Consider the following 17270-nt stretch of genomic DNA (forward strand, 5'->3'; position numbering starts at 1 on the left):
AGAATACAGTTAAATAAATATTAAAAAACAGATAACTGAATGATTTCTGGAAAGGCTGGAGTGTCCACTATCCACATGAACATACTGGTTCGAATGTTTCTGCTCCTGGTGAAAATGCTTTCTTTCCTCCTTGTATAATAAGATTTTTATGTTAGTTTTAGTTTAAAGTTATAAGATAAGATAAGATAAGATGACCTTTATTAGTCCCACAGGTGGGAAATTTATTAATTTTTATAACACATATGAACATCAGAGAAATACAGACAACCAAATGGTTCTGTTCAAGACATGTTCCGGTGAGATATTAAACTTCGATGAATCTATGCAATTGTGAAACTTAACTTTAATATGAGCCAAACCAATTTTTGTCAGGAACAAATAAAACTGTGAAATAAACATCTCCTGATAGATATAACCTGCTTGAATTATGCCCGGTTTAAATAACCTCCACTGAGCGCCAAGAGTCAGCTGGGGTTTTGAAAACTGTGTGCTGAGAGCTGTGTATTACTGGTGACATCACAAGCTCAGGACCCTCATCTTGTAGCTGACAGTTAGCAGAGCTCTTTGATAGAGCAGCATGAACTGACGTCTCTGAAAAGATCAGAGCACTTTTGATAATGAGCTCTATTTATTAGCATCATTAAATAAATAATAACATTAAATAATTAAATAAAATTGGATAATTCGTCATTTCGAGCTGATTGGAGACCAAAACAACCAATCAGATATTTTTGCATCCAAGTCTGTGATTGGCTGGTTTTGTAGCACAAATATAACGGTGTAGAGAAAGAGTTGAGCGCGCACGGGCAGAAATGTTGAGAGCGAGAGCAACACATTGCGAGGAAGCGCAAATGCAAAAACTGAGCGAGAGGGGCTGCTGTTGTGTGTGTGGATAATAGCAAACACTGAAATACATTTTTGCACGCAGGAATGCTTTTCTTTTGAGTTTTTCTTCGCTCAAAATAAATTTCTCCTGAAAATGCAACACTTGCACCTGCAAACTTTTTTTTTACGTGCGCTCAGAATAGTGGCACAAAAATAACGCCATAGAAAAACGACACATCCGGGGATTCTGAGCGTACTCGGGCGGCGACTGATGACGTTGACTGATCGGGATTGGGCTGTGGGTTTGTTACAGTTGTCGGCTTTTCTAACTTCGACGAAACACCAGCTGACGTGTGCTGGTGGTAAATTGTTTTTGTTTAGGTGTTTTTTTGTTGTTGTGTTTTGCTTAGTTTAATTAATCAGAAAAAGGTTCATGTAACTTCAGAGGAAGAAGCGGCAGAGTTTGTTCAGGAAGTTTCGCATTCATTAAACTTCTCTTCAAACCATGGCGTGCGCGGTGATGTCAGGTAAGCTTGCCTTACCGGCAGATTACTTCTTGTGTCATTGTTGCTTTTTACTTCACCTGCAGTGTAACTACGGAGAACACGGACCTGTTTTGTTTTTACTCTTCCACAGATGAGAGAATCGGGGAAGCCCTGATCAAAGAGTGAGTTCCGTTCTATGCTTTCATCGTTGCTCTTTTCCCAGTCGTTTTGCTCTTTAACCACCTACCACAAAGTGGTCAGTGATGTTTTACAATAACTTTTTTTTGGATCCTTAAGTTGTTGGAGCACAGTAAAAAATGATTACGACTTTTGGGTTACACTGCTTTTCTTAGTAACTAAGGAAAGCAGTAAAATTATGTCTTTCATCATTAAAACTCTTGATTGGCTATAGAATTATTCAGTCATTAGATATTTTTAAACATATTTATTCCTGTGTTAGTGAATACCTAGTAGCTCATGTGCAGATGTTGTATTTATTATAACACATAATAATACGTTTTAACCCAACCCTGTTCAAGTCCTTATCTGAATTAAGTTTCATTTTCATCTGACAGGAACTGCAATTATCTTTTCACCGTAAACTGCACCAGTCGTAAAAAAACTGTGTGTCATAGAATTATTGGCCTTTTTCTACAGGCTAAATATAGATGTCAAATCTCTTAACATGTAATATAATTTTTAGTATGTGTTGATGCATGCTCAATCATCCAGGTACGTAAATCCCAAAAGGTTGATTCTGTTCATCTGGATGTTTTCAGTGGGACAAATGTTTCGTCACTCATCCAGGTGACTTCTTCAGTCTGCAGGTTTCCCGGGCCATTCTTCATTCGCTACGTCCAGATGAACAGAATCAAACTTTTGGGATCATTTGTAGTAATTGTACAGCACTTCATATTCCATCCTGACATATATACTATCCTGGAATCAGTTATTTATTGTTTAGAACATCCTTTGAAATAGCTTTAAAAACACTCTTTGTGTGAACTAACACCAGGGTTTGACTACACAACGAATTTATGTTGATGAGGCTGACATGCCAACTGCAACCTCCCTGGTGTTTGGACATTTTCCTGCATTAGATACATTTGGGAACATTGATCCTATGCCGTTTTCCTGCATCTGAGTCCTAATCCTAAAAAGCCTTTGCTCCAGGGCTGTTTCTTATATCAAACGCATGTTGATTTTCATTCATCCTCCTGTCTTTAATCTGAATTGCCTCGCTGTTTCATGAAACACTTTCACACCTATACTGGTTTATATATAATTGGTGCGCTCTCAGAATGTTGGTTCTTACTGACAACTGGCTGCATCTTTGTATATAAATTAGCGCACTGTCAGTAGATCACCCCGTGATTGTGACTTCACAGTAATTTTCCTCACTTAGTAAATCTGTCTAATAGCATATACAAAATTAAGTACGTTATTTTCTAATATTTACCTGCTTTGTACTTCCTATAACTACAGTAACATTATTTCCACCATCACTTATCCCAGCTGAATATTTAAGTAAAACTTAATTGATGTTAATCCTGTAGAGGGCAGTACAGCATTAGTAATGAACAATGATTATGCAAAACCTTAAAGTAAACCTTCAATTATAAAAGGTCACTACTCACAAGACTTAGAGCCCATGTCCATTCAGTGTAGGCCCTTTTCTAGCTACCTTGTGAGGGCATCCATATTGCTGCTGGGGACTTTAATAAGGCATGTGTGAAATCTGTACTCTTCAAATTCCACCAACATGTGTCCTACTAGTGGGACAGATCCGTGGCGAATGCCATCACTAGCAACCTTCACAGAGCACTGAGCCATCTGTAGAACAGGAAGAGCTACGTCAGGATGCTCTTTGTGGACTACAGCTCAGCATTGAACATCATAATCCCAGACATCCTTACCATCAAACTACCTTCAGACTCCCCTTGCTACCTGCTCCTCGATCAATATCCCCTTTTAGTAGCTACTCCAGCGGTCCCCAACCCCCGGGGCACGGACCGGTACTACTCCATGAGTCGTTTGGTACCGGGCCGTGAGAGTTGAGGCTCGGGTGTGAAATTTATGGTTTTCAGGGTTTTTATCGTTAACTCGGTTCCCCTGGGTCTTTCCCGTGTTGTAGTTGCGTCTTATTTTGAAAGAAATATGTACGCGTTACCATAGCGACCAGAGAGCATTAAGGGGCAGAGAGGAGGACGTTACTCTCAGTGTTGTTGGCGCACTTCAGGAGGAAGCTGCTAAAAAATGTACACAATTACACATTGAATTAGTTTATTATTATATTTGCAAAATACCACAGTTTTTGTCTTGGTCGGATCATTTTATTTTGTTGTATTCATCTGCCACACCTTAAAGGCCGGTCCGTGAAGATATTGTCTGACATTAAACCGGTCCGTGGAGCAAAAAATGTTGGGGCCCGCTGATCTACTCAGATCAACTGGTTTTCCATTACAGAAGAGCACTGTAATGTGCGTGGCTGTCGTCATAGCAATACGTCAGAATGTCCCACGACGTAAATAACATGCGACACAAGCGCTACAACAAAGGTGGATTTCAAGGCAAGAATATATCCGCTGCTTGGTCTGTGGCATTCATCAGACTCGGGGATCACGGTGTTGTTTTTCAGCCATTTCTCTCGTTTCCAGGTTTCAAAAATGGCGGTTTTGATTTTCATGAACGAAACGCATTGACTGATGACTTTTTTAGTACCTGCTCACCCGGGAACCAGGTACTAAAAAAGTACTTGATACGAAGTCAAATATGCTGATGACACCACCGTAGCGCTCATTTCTGATGAAGATGAGATGCCGTACATTAGCTGTGCAATTAGCGATGCAATCACTGTATTTTATCCAATAAAATAATCTCTTTTCCCAAGCACATCCAAACAGTTTACAGCATCACAGGTTACCACATGCCATTATACCACAGCTAATCACATCAGCTGATTTGTGTTGTTGCTTTGTGTTCATACCTAAATACTAAGAGAAAGATCACATGTGTCCTCATTAGGAGAGTGATTTGTGCTGCTGATATAAACCTACGGGCCTGCAGGTTTATATTGTTAATCTTTAATTATGAGACAGTGTGCTTCAGAGTAACATGAAAACAATGTAACAAGTAGTATAATGAATTTCTTTCTCATGGGTGTAACTTACTGCATTCCTTTTAAGTTCTCTGCAAGATGCGTAATAATGTTTTTTTTAGTAATGAAGCTAACACTGAAGACAACAAAGAGGGGAAATACGTCTGACGTGAACAAACATTTGTGTCTTTGGCATTCTGCTTAGAGGATACAAATGTAATCTTTACTAAAATTGATCACAGTATTTCTAGTAAGGCAGATTATGGACATCGTGGGGGGGGTTGATATTTAGTGGACTGGGGGAGGCATGGGTCAGAGGAGTGTTCCTAGTTTCCATATCACAGGCCTACAACCAGCAGGCCTGAAAAACCACCTGTGGACAGCGTTTACATCACCGTCTGCCTTTGGTGACTTTTTGGCAGCAGCTGTGACATTCAGCAGTGCCCTCATCGTTTTGACACACAAAACAATAACTACAGTACACACTAACTACACAAGATAGCACAACCCACTAACTACACTCTAAACACACTAAATGCCACAAATCTCTCTCGTCTCAAAACTCGCTATGGATATCGCTCGCTTGCTCTCCCTCGCCACCATCACTTATAAACTTTCTCCTCTTCCTAAACAATCAAATGTCACAAGTTGCCATATTATTTTTTGATTGGTTAACATGGTACATTTTTCCACCAATTGGAAAAGGATGTCACGTGTTTTTGTTTTGTTGTGCTTGCGAGCGTTGTCCTTAGAAAATGCACTTTAACCGTTTCTTTCCACAGTAAATGTGTAATGTAAAGTGTCAAAAACCTTAATGATTCTGAGTGGGAACACTGTTTAGCTAATATTAGTCTAAGAAGCCATGTTAAGCTCAGAGTTAGGGTCACGGGTACCTGCTACCTAATTGTGTGTTCTCTAACAGAGTCATAGAGGAAGAGCTGAAGGATGTGCCCTCAGAGGATGTCCCGCCTCTCACTCCACTGACTGTGGAGGTGAAGACTGAGCAGGAGGAGAAGCTGGTCAAGCAGCTGAGCAAAATGATACGTATCGTCGGTGACAGAGTGCAGCATGACCAAGAGTTTCAAGAGTGAGTTTTTCATCCTCAGATCTCATGTTAGGAGACTGCTTTAGTACAATAACACTGTAGATTATTGGATGAATGCAACAGATTAATGTTGGCTCAATAAGCATTTACAGCGTACAGTTTGATTAAGTAGAGATAAGTAGATGCCCTGCTGATGGAAGTTGTGGTGTACAGACAAGTGTTTCATGTCTCTGTCATAAACTAAAAACGTCTCAGTCAGAATGCAATTTTAAGGGCTTTACGTGTTTTCAAAAACAGGTTGCTTAAATTGTGGCTGTTCTCTTATGCTGTTCTGTTGCAGTGTGATAGATGGTGTGGCTTCTGGCTCTGGCTCCAAGTCAGAGAACTTCAGACGAGTGGCAGACAAAGTGTTTGAGGACGGCATCACCTGGGAGAGAATCGCTGTGCTCATCTATGTAGCCGGCAGGCTTGCTGTCAAGGTGAGTTGGTTTCAGTTTCCAGGACATCTGAGAATCTAAAGCAGTCGTTATTGTTTTAGTGATTTCATTGTTATTTTAGCATCATTAGTAGGGATGGGAACTGAGAACCAGTTTTCTACAGAAGCAGTTCCCGGTAGTTCAGGTCCTTTGAATTGTTATTCAGCTTGCCTATCAATTCTGCTTATGAGTTCTACAGTCAGCTGATTTCAGTTTGTGTGCCAGAGGAGCAAAACGGTATAGTAGTCTACAGTAGGTCTGCAATGATTTACGGCATAATCGATGATGTCGACTATAAAAATGGGAATTTTATTGTCAACACTAGACTAATACCATGTAAATGTATTTTTGTAACTGCAGTACACTACAGGAAGCTATTGGGGGAGTAGCGCTTATATTGTCTGCCAAGACTGCACCAAGAAGAAGGCACGATCTGATGTCCTCGTGTTGGTGTTGTTCCCACATCATCTTAATAAATGTTGTTCCAGGTTCAACATTGCAAGTGACCAATCACATTGTTGTGACGTCATACTTTTGCGACGTCTTAAAAAACAAACGGTAACCATTATACATATTGTCCTGGCAAAATTCAAATTTCATAAATGAATGAATCGCTTGGCTTGCAAAAGTATGACGTCACAACAATGTGATTGGTCACTTGCAATGTTGAACCTGGAACAACATTTATTATGATGATGTGGGAACAACGCCAGCACGACGATATCAGATCATCATCACGAACAGCAAAACAGGAGGACAGAAGAAAATGGAAACTGAGATTTAAAAAAATGTGAAAGCATTTCGCAGAAAATAAAGTTAAATGCAGAATGTCCAAAGCACTGCCCCCTGGAGGTGCGACGTAAGCTTTACAGTTAGTGCGTCACATTGATTCTTTGTTTATGTTAATATCTGTATAGTAATGTTTATGTTAGCGTACCTGCTCTTAAATTGGCGGTAACTATAATTAAATTGCATAGTCACAAAGGAGGAGAGAGGAGGGCAAGCAAAGAGAACCCAGAGAGTTATTTAAAACTTCCAACATGACAAGAAACTCATTTCTATTCAATTCAATTCAATTTTATTTATATAGTGCCAAATCACAACAAAAGTCGCCTCAAGGCGCTTCATAGATACAGAGAAAAGCCCAACAATCATATGACCCCCTATGAGCAAGCACTTTGGCGACAGTGGGAAGGAAAAACTCCCTTTTAACAGGAAGAAACCTCCAGCAGAAGCAGGCTCAGGGAGGGGCGGGGCCATCTGCTGTGATTGGTTGGGGTGAGAGAAGGAAGACAGGATAAAGACATGCTGTGGAAGAGAGACAGAGATTAATAACAGATATGATTCAGTGCAGAGAGGTCTGTTAACACATAGTGAGTGAGAAAGGTGACTGGAAAGGAAAAACTCAATGCATCATGGGAATCCCCGGCAGCCTACGTCTATTGCAGCATAACTAAGGGAGGATTCAGGGTCACCTGGTCCAGCCCTAACTATATGCTTTAGCAAAAAGGAAAGTTTGAAGCCTAATCTTGAAAGTAGAGATAGTTTCTGTCTCCTGAATCCAAACTGGAAGCTGGTTCCACAGAAGAGGGGCCTGAAAACTGAAGGCTCTGCCTCCCATTCTACTTTTAAATACTCTAGGAACAACAAGTAGGCCTGCAGTGTGAGAGCGAAGTGCTCTAATAGGGTGATATGGTACTACACGGTCATTAAGATAAGATGGAGCCTGATTATTTAAGACCTTGTATGTGAGGAGCAGGATTTTGAATTCTGGATTTAACAGGAAGCCAATGAAGGGAAGCCAAAACAGGAGAAATCTGCTCTCTCTTTCTAGTCCCTGTCAGGACTCTTGCTGCAGCATTTTGGATTAACTGAAGGCTTTTCAGGGAGTTTTTAGGACTTCCTGATAATAATGAATTACAGTCGTCCAGCCTGGAAGTAATAAATGCATGAACTAGTTTTTCAGCGTCACTCTGAGACAGGATATTTCTAACTTTAGAGATGTTGCACAAATGGAAGAAAGCAGTCTTACATATTTGTTTAATATGTGCGTTGAAGGACATGTCCTGGTCAAAAATGACTCCAAGGTTCCTCACAGTGTTACTGGAGGCCAAGGTAATGCCATCCAGAGTATGAATCTGGTTAGATACCATATTTCTAAGATTTTCAGGGCCGAGTACAATAACCTCAGTTTGATCTGAATTAAGAAGCAGAAAGTTAGCGGCCATCCAGGTCTTTATGTCTTTAAGACATTCCTGCAGTTTAACTAATTGGTGTGTGTTATCTGGCTTCATGGACAGATAGAGCTGGGTGTCATCTGCATAGCAGTGTAAATGTATGCTATGTCTTCTAATGATGCTGCCTAAGGGAAGCATGTATAATGTAAACAGAATTGGTCCTAGCACTGAACCCTGTGGAACTCCATAATTAACCTCAGTGTGTGAAGAGGACTCTCCATTTACATGCACAAACTGGAGTCTATTAGATTGATATGATACAAACCACTGCAGCACAGTACCTGTAATACCTACAGCATGTTCTAATCGCTCTAATAGGATATTATGGTCGACAGTATCGAACGCTGCACTGAGGTCTAGCAGGACAAGCACAGAGATGAGTCCACTGTCAGAGGCCATAAGAAGATCATTTGTAACCTTCACTAAAGCTGTTTCTGTGCTGTGATGAGCTCTGAAACCTGACTGAAACTCTTCAAATAAACCATTCCTCTGCAGATGATCTGTTAGCTGTTTGACAACTACTCTTTCAAGGATGTTTGATATGAAAGGAAGGTTGGAGATTGGCCTATAATTAGCTAAGACTGCTGGGTCTAGAGATGCTTTTTGAGTAAAGGTTTAACTACAGCCAGCTTGAAGGCCTGTGGTACATAGCCGATTATTAGAGATAGGTTGATCATATTTAAGATCGAAGAATTAATTAATGGCAGGACTTCTTTGAGCAGTTTTGTAGGAATGGGGTCTAAAGGACACGTTGATGGTTTGGAGGAAGTAATTATTGAAGTTAACTCAGAAAGATCAATTGGAGAAAAAGAGTCTAACTTAACATCAATGGTACTAAGAGTAGCTGTAGATAATATTACATCTGTGGGATGATTATTGGTAATTTTTTCTCTAATGATAAACATTTTATTTGTGAAGAAGTTCATGAAGTCATTACTAGTTAACGTTAAAGGGATGGTTGGCTCAACAGAGCTCTGACTGTTTGTCAGCCTGGCTACAGAGCTGAAGAGAAACCTGGGGTTGTTCTTATTTTCTTCAATCAGTGATGAATAGTAAGATGTTCTGGCTTTGCGGAGGGCTTTCTTATAAAGCAGCAAACTATTTCTCCAGGCTAAATGATGATCCTCTAAATTTGTGACACGCCATTTCCTCTCCAGCTTACGAGTCGTCTGCTTTAGGGTACGTGTTTGAGAATTATACCACGGAGTCAGGTACTTCTGATTAGAGACCTTAGTTTTCACTGGAGCTACAGTATCCAGAGTCATACGTAGTGAGGAGGTGAAATTATTAACAAGATGATCGACCTCTGTTGGAGTAGTGTTCAGATAGCTGCTCTGCTCTGTGTTGGTACAGGGCATTGAAGATGATAACAGTGGGTGGATTATATTCTTAAACTTAGTTACAGCGCCAATTGAGTCTAATAACAGATTAAATGCCATGTTGAGGCTGTCATTTTTAGCATCTACATGGATGTTAAAATCACCCACAATAATTATTTTATCTGAGCTCAGAACTAAATCAGATAAAAAGTCTGAGAAATCAGACAGAAACTCTGTGTAAGGCCCAGGTGGACAATAGATGATAACAAGTAAGACTGGTTTCTGAGTTTTACAGCTGGGGTGGACGAGGCTAAGCATCAGGCTTTCAAATGAATTAAAAGTCTGTCTGGGTCTTTGGTTGATTAATAGGCTGGTGTGAAAAATTGCTGCCACACCGCCCCCTCGGCCTGTGCTTCGAGGTTTCTGGTAGTTAGAATGACTCGGGGGTGTTGATTCATTTAAACTAACATAATCATCCTGCTGCAACCAGGTTTCTGTAAGGCAGAGTAAATCGATTTGTTGATCAATTATTAAGTCATGTACTAACAGAGACTTGGAGGAGAGAGACCTAATATTTAATAATCCACATTTCACTGTTTTACTCTTTTGTTCAGATGTGGATACTGTACTGTTCTTTCTTTGTGATTGTTTATGTTTAAGTTGTTTGTTGCTGGTTTTTAGTTTGTTTTTTGTCTGTTTGGGAGCTGACACAGTCTCTATGGAGATGGGTTTTTGGGGGGGTAGCAGGAGGAGAGAAGCTGCAGAGAGGCGTGTAAGACTGCAACTCTTCTTCCTGGTCCCAACTCTGGATAGTCATATTTTGGGGGGTTTAATAAATTTGTCCATATTTCTAGAAATGAGAGCTGCTCCATCCAAAGTGGGATGGATGCCGTCTCTCCTAACAAGACCAGGTTTCCTCCAGAAGGTTTGCCAATTATCTATGAAGCCCACATCGTTTCTGGGACACCACTCAGACAGCCAGCAATTTAAGCAGAACATGCGGCTAAACATGTCACTGCTGGTCTGATTGGGGAGGGGACCAGAGAAAACTACAGAGTCCCACATTGTTTTGGCAAAGTTACACACCGATTCAATATTGATTTTAGTGACCTCCGATTGGCGTAACCGGGTGTCATTACTGCCGACGTGAATTTCTCAGAATTAAAGTTGACCTCATGCACCTGTGAATGATTTAGCTTAAATTGCTTAGTGGACATAAGTACCACAACTATTGCCTGCAAAATATCCCAAATTTGTGGAGATATAGGTCTCAGTGAGACACAAAATCGGTGAAAGAGTGTGTTGTATGATACTGAGAACTGATAAATGACATTTCAGAAAAAGAGCTATAAAATGTTCCAAATGAACAGTGTGTCTATAGTCCCACGTATCCAGTGTGACACACCACTCTCACCCATGTTTCTTACCTTCTTTTGGGAGACGGCTGCAGTACCATAACTTCACCTGTGTGTTCATCCATCAGATGGTCGAGGCTCACCTCCCTCAGTCGGTGAGAGAGGTCCTTACCTGGGCAGTGAGCTTTTTCAAAAACAATCTGCTGGGCTGGATTCAGGAACACGGAGGTTGGGTACGTTATACACCAATATATCTTCACTGTCTTTTTCCCTGAGACCCCATGTTTGAGATTATACACAGGTGTAGATAAAGTACTGCATATTTGTTTTTGTTTCTTATTTGTTTCTATACAGCGGGTTGTTGCAATGAGAGACCCCGTTGATGCCAGCATGAAAATTTGGAGTTGCCAGCTTATGTTTGTGTGTATTTACAGTGACTTGCAAAAGTATTCGGCCCCCTTGAACTTTCCCACATTTTGTCACATTACAGCCACAAATATGAATCAATTTTATTGGAATTCCACATGAAAGACCAACACAAAGTGGTGCACACGTGAGAAGTGGAACGAAAATCATACATGATTCAAAACATTTTTTACAAATAAATAACTGCAAAGTGGGGTGTGCGTAATTATTCAGCCCCCTTTGGTCTGAGTGCAGTCAGTTGCACATAGACATTGCCTGATGAGTGCTAATGACTAAATAGAGCACCTGTGTGTAATCTAATGTCAGTACAAATACAGCTGCTCTGTGACGGCCTCAGAGGTTGTCTAAGAGAATATTGGGAGCAACAACACCATGAAGTCCAAAGAACACACCAGACAGGTCAGGGATAAAGTTATTGAGAAATTTAAAGCAGGCTTAGGCTACAAAAAGATTTCCCAAGCCTTGAACATCCCACGGAGCACTGTTCAAGCCATCATTCAGAAATGGAAGGAGTATGGCACAACTGTAAACCTACCAAGACAAGGCCGTCCACCTAAACTCACAGGCCGAACAAGGAGCTGATCAGAAATGCAGCCAAGAGGCCCATGGTGACTCTGCACAAAGTTGGCCTTTATGGAAGAGTGGCAAGAAGAAAGCCATTGTTAACAGAAAACCAAAAGAAGTCCTGTTTGCAGTTTGCCACAAGCCATGTGGGGGACACAGCAAACATGTGGAAGAAGGTGCTCTGGTCAGATGAGACCAAAATGCAAAACGCTATGTGTGGCGGAAAACTGACACTGCACATCACTCTGAACACACCATCCCCACTGTCAAATATAGTGGTGGCAGCATCATGCTCTGGGGGTGCTTCTCTTCAGCAGGGACAGGGAAGCTGGTCAGAGTTGATGGGAAGATGGATGGAGCCAAATACAGGGCAATCTTGGAAGAAAACCTCTTGGAGTCTGCAAAAGACTTGAGACTGGGGTGGAGGTTCAGCTTCCAGCAGGACAACGACCCTAAACATAAAGCCAGGGCAACAATGGAACGGTTTAAAACAAAACATATCCATGTGTTAGAATGGCCCAGTCAAAGTCCAGATCTAAATCCAATCCAGAATCTGTGGCAAGATCTGAAAACTGCTGTTCACAAACGCTGCCCATCTAATCTGACTGAGCTGGAGCTGTTTTGCAAAGAAGAATGGGCAAAGATTTCAGTCTGTTGGGTACTGGATCCTGGAGTTATGGGTTGCATCCTTCTCCCCTATGCTCCTCCAGTATTGCTCTCTCTACTGATCTCCAGCCTGGGTGGGGTTGCTGTTCTCGTATTGTTCCCCAGCCAATGAGAGCACACGTTGGACGCTTCAGTAATCACAACTGCTGTGGTGTAGATCAGCTGGTTGGTTTCAGTGATAGTCGCATTACAGATTGTGTAAATTATTTACATTTATTTATTAATAGGTACCTTTAAAGACCCTCAATGGCACCTTGAAAACTTTGTGGACATATCGGTCACACTGAGACACACAAAGTAATTGAGTGAGTGTTTTGTATGACACTGAGAACTGATAAATAATATTTCAGAAAAAGATCAAAGATCACAAAGATCTTGTCTGACATGTTGTTTTTCCCTTTTCCAGCTGCTTCTCCAGCTCCTTGTTGCTGCTTCCAAGCTGAAAAGCACACAAATCTGAGTCAGGTCCATAAAACCAGTTATACTCAGCCATAAGTATGGTTATGTCACCATTGTTATCAGTTACTAATGTTCACAGTTTAAAGCCCAAACGCAGCCTCTACCTGTATTCCATTATTAAGTTGGACAAAAAACATTCCCATAATGCATAGTATTGATGATGTCACAATCCCCATCTGCATAGCGGCTGCTGCACTGCATTATGGGACTTGTATGAGTGGTGTGGCTGTGGCATGCTTTCTCTGTATAGCTCATACATTAATAATTCACATATGAATTTCAGTCACAGGTTGGATACAGATATATTTGGCCTGGGCACCTTGACATGTCTGATCTAAAGGAAATTTTTCAGTCTAATTTTTTGTGGTCATATATACAGTATTTTATTTTGAGGAGTTGTATTTATGTATTTTACTTTTAAGTATGTTTATAAGTTACACATAGATCTTGAACAGTAAACCATTAGTGACTATGTATGTGTATGTCCACAGATCAACAGCTTCTCAGAGTTAGCAGCTGCATCCATCCAGAGGGTGTCGTCAATGAGCTCTCACAGCTACGGCCTTATCATAATCTTCCTCGCTGGCATGTCTATAGGAAGCTTCATCACCTGGAGGCTGACCAGACAGTCCTGAGTCTGACACACACACAAAAACATTCATATTCGGGACCGGAGTCTCTAGTCTGTTTTTGAACACATTGGTATAATGTCTCTAAACCACTCAGCTCTTCTTTTCAATCTTCTCTTATCTATGCAAACAAAACTGAAAATCCAAAAACAGCAGTGTTGTGGGGGGAAAAGTGTTTATTGTGTAACGATGCAGGGTCTTCTGAACCAAATGACCTGGTCAGACATCCTGTTTCTAGTCAGAGGAGAAAAAAAGTGAAAACCTTTTTAAGCATTTTCAGGTTACAGCTGCTGCCTGTTGAATTTGACTTTTGGCAATATAGCGTACGTGAGAAATGATGATGGTATTTAAAGCACTTTGAGTGCGCTGGGAGAGTAGAAAAGCGCTACATGACAGTCAGACCATTTATATGTGAGAGATGGAGACAGAGAGAACGTGTTGCACCACCTCCATCTGGGGTCTTGCCTGGTATTGTGGATGCAGCCTTTAAGGACCATGTGCTTAGAGCCATGATTAGTGCCTCTGTGCTGTCCTTCAGTCCAGCTTGGTCCAGCCACTGGTAGGATTTCTTGATATCAGCCACTTCTTCCCCTGCCATGCAGGGCCTATCCCTTTCTCAGGTTTCATACATCAGTTGTAGTACTCATGAATCTTTGCTGTTTCATCGTGGATAGTGGTTCTGACACTCACTAGTCCTTGGCCTCCTTCCACTTACCGTACAGTTTCAGGGTGCAGACTTGGGGTGAAACCCTCCATGCATGGTAGGAACCTCCTTGCCTTGATGTCAGAGGCATCACCTCCTTTAGCCTGCTTATTATCCCAGCAGCGTACCTGACGATCGGCAGGGTGTAGATGTTGATCTTGGTCTTCCCATTCAGCTAACTCCTCAGGACGTGCCTTACTCTCTGCAGGTATTTGGTAGTTGCAGCATTCCTACCGGCCTCTTCATGATTCCCATTTGTGTGGGATTCCCAGGTACTGTTCTCATTGTCTGCAATGTTGCCTTCTGGTAGTTCGATTTCCTCAGTTCTCACTTTGCTACCGTCAGACTATGTTTCTCCAGTCCGAGTGACATTCTGATGTCATTACTGTAAATCCTAGTGACATGGATCAGTGAATCACTCATATACACTTCTTATATACTGCTTTTTTACTCTTCTTGAGCAGTCAAAGCACTTCTTATTACTTGACATATTCACCCATTCACATTCATTCATACAATCATGAAGGGCTTTCTATCCAACACTCATACACATTTATACTCAGATGAATGCACTAGGCGTTCGTATCTTACACAAGGATATGCATATATGTTGAACCATCAAACTTCCAGTTAGTAGTTGACCTGTTCTGTCTCTTACAGCCCCAGTGTTATGTTCTGTTTTTCTGCACTCTCAGTATCAGTATCAGACAGAGTGGAGTCATACTTTTCAATGTGCTGCTTTATTCTGTCATTAGTTCCATGTCCTTCCTTTTTATTACTGTTTGTACATATTTTGTATGTCACAGACAAAAAGCCAGTGTTTTTCTTTTTCTGTACTGCTTTTAATGAGAAAAAAACATAAATAAAACCTCAATAAAGGACACCGCTGTGTATCTATCTCTTCAAGTCTGAGTATAATGATAAATGACAGAGTTGAGCCTTGTTTGTGATGTCTGCCACAAACTGAGCCGAACTCCAATTCTCCTGTTTCCCTAAGGATTGTGAAGGTCCAAATCTTTTCAGAGAAATCTAGTTCTGAATGTGGACCCAAAAACTGTTGTACAACAGTATAACGTTTTACAATTGCTAGAATTTTTTTGTACATTGAACTTCTTCCATGTCAAATTTTACCCATATCTTCCCTGAACTGACCCCCAGTGTGGGTCAGATCAAGGAAAATGGTGATTTTAGGAAATCTTAAAACTGAAATTATGTTTCTCACTCCAAATTTGCCCAGCTTCCCAGAGAGATGGGGGCCAGCTGGTCTTTAAAGGATCGTGGGGAATCTTCAAAGATTATAATACTAAAGCAGCATAAGCAGGAATATGTATAGGGTGCATAAGAGATCATACAGAGGTCAGAGGATCACAGACATGAAATCTGATCAGAATCAGAATCGCGTTTAGTGACCATGTATATGCACAAACACATACAAGGAATTTAGTTCCAGTAGATGGTGACTCTCAAGCACAACAATGTAAATCACAACAATATGTAAATGACACAATACACACATATGTACGTGTATATATATATATATACACGTACATATGCACACATACATTCACAAAGGCGTATATGCCAACCACAAATAACCAATCTAAAGCTTATATACATAAAATACAGGATTAGAGAAATGAAATGAATACCACAGAATGTACACAAGGTGTAGTTGCAGTCTAGCAGTGTGAGCAGTGTAACAGTTCAACTGTTTAGGAGGGAGATGGCGAGGGGAAAGAAACTGTTCTTCTGTCGGGTGGTCCTGGTCTGCAGGCTTCTGTACCGTCTGCCAGAGGGCAGCAGGCCAAAGAGTCTGTGTCCAGGGTGTGAGGGGTCTGTGATGATTTTCCCTGCCCGTTTCCTGGTTGCTGAGAAGTGCAGGTCCTGGATGGAGGGCAGGGGGGCGCCAATGATCTTTTCTGCTGCCAGTACAGTCCACTGCAGTCTTCTCCTGTCCTGTTTAGTGGCTGCACCATACCAGACTGGGATGGAGGAGCACAGGACAGACTCAATGACTGCAGTGTAGAACTGGATCAGCAGCTCCTGTGGAAGACTGTACTTCCCCAGTTGTCTCAGGAAGTATGAGGCAGCATGTTGGGACATCTGTGTGGAGTTTGCATGTTTGACTCGGTACTCTGGGGTCAAAAAGGGTCAGCACCTCTAAATCGGAGGCTCTGGTCCTCAGCCAGAAGAGAGTAGAGTGTCTATTGTGGGTCAGGGATGGTTTGCTACTCGTCTGGCAATTTTAGCAAGCACAGTCATGGTATGCCAAGAGGAGCACTGTAGACTCTCTGTGGGCTCTACTTGTTAATCTTTTCATTTTATTTATTTATTTATTTTCAACTTGGGTGAAGGCCAAGTTGACGAAATCAGGAGACGAAAGCAGAGGAGTGGAAAAACAAAAGATAAAAGAATGGAGTGGGGGAAGGGGGGCCAAAGTAATTAATTAATGAACAAGAGAAAACCACAGAAGAATAAATACAGTAAAATAAGCCATGAGAAGAAGCAAATACAATATAGTGTGACAACATGAACCAAAAACCTAATGGTTCTCAAACTGAACTCAGATTAAAAGCCATGGTAAAAAGTTACAAGATGGGATTTAAAAGACTGTTTAGACTCTGAAGTAGGAATATAAAGTGTATCATTGCCCCTTTCGGTTTATATATGTTGGAGAGTTTGTTTAAATAGCTGGGCGTCATACTATTCAAAGTAAATAAAAGGATCTTAAAATCAAAACAAAAGCGGACAGCCAGCAAATTTAAATTTGCTAAACTGGACTGATGTGATCATGCCGTCTAATACCTGTTAAAGAACGTGCAGTGGTATTTTGGACTAACTGAAAATGATGGCAAGATGAGAATGGGGAGAATTGCAGTAGTCTAATCTACAGGTGATAAAGGCATGAATATGTTTTTCAACATATTCTTGAATCGCTACCTTATCGTGGTGGAGGGGTTTGTGTGTCCCAGGGATCCCAGGGG

The 17270-nt window shown here is 41.1% G+C and overlaps 1 protein-coding gene across 1 annotated transcript; it reads left to right on the forward strand.

Annotated features, from left to right (window-relative positions):
- Nucleotides 1-1036: 1036 nt before the first annotated feature.
- On the forward strand, nucleotides 1037-15167 carry LOC146389310 (apoptosis regulator BAX-like). Its single transcript, XM_084927140.1, has 6 exons — nucleotides 1037-1352; nucleotides 1462-1492; nucleotides 5330-5494; nucleotides 5793-5931; nucleotides 10968-11072; nucleotides 13446-15167. The coding sequence occupies exons 1-6, from the start codon at nucleotides 1331-1333 to the stop codon at nucleotides 13587-13589; spliced, it is 606 nt and encodes a 201-aa protein (XP_084783266.1). The 5' UTR covers nucleotides 1037-1330; the 3' UTR covers nucleotides 13590-15167.
- Nucleotides 15168-17270: the final 2103 nt, after the last annotated feature.

The sequence above is a fragment of the Perissodus microlepis genome, chromosome 4 (genome assembly GCF_051167445.1).
Source record: "Perissodus microlepis isolate ML-2025 ecotype Zambia chromosome 4, ASM5116744v1, whole genome shotgun sequence".
Taxonomy (NCBI): Eukaryota; Metazoa; Chordata; class Actinopteri; order Cichliformes; family Cichlidae; genus Perissodus; species Perissodus microlepis.

Coding starts and splice junctions, on each gene's coding strand:
- LOC146389310 (XM_084927140.1), top strand. CDS start 1,331: ATGGCGTGCGCGGTGATGTCAG. Junction 1,493..5,329: donor GGGGAAGCCCTGATCAAAGA/GTGAGTTCCGTT, acceptor GTTCTCTAACAG/AGTCATAGAGGAAGAGCTGA. Junction 11,073..13,445: donor TTCAGGAACACGGAGGTTGG/GTACGTTATACA, acceptor GTATGTCCACAG/ATCAACAGCTTCTCAGAGTT.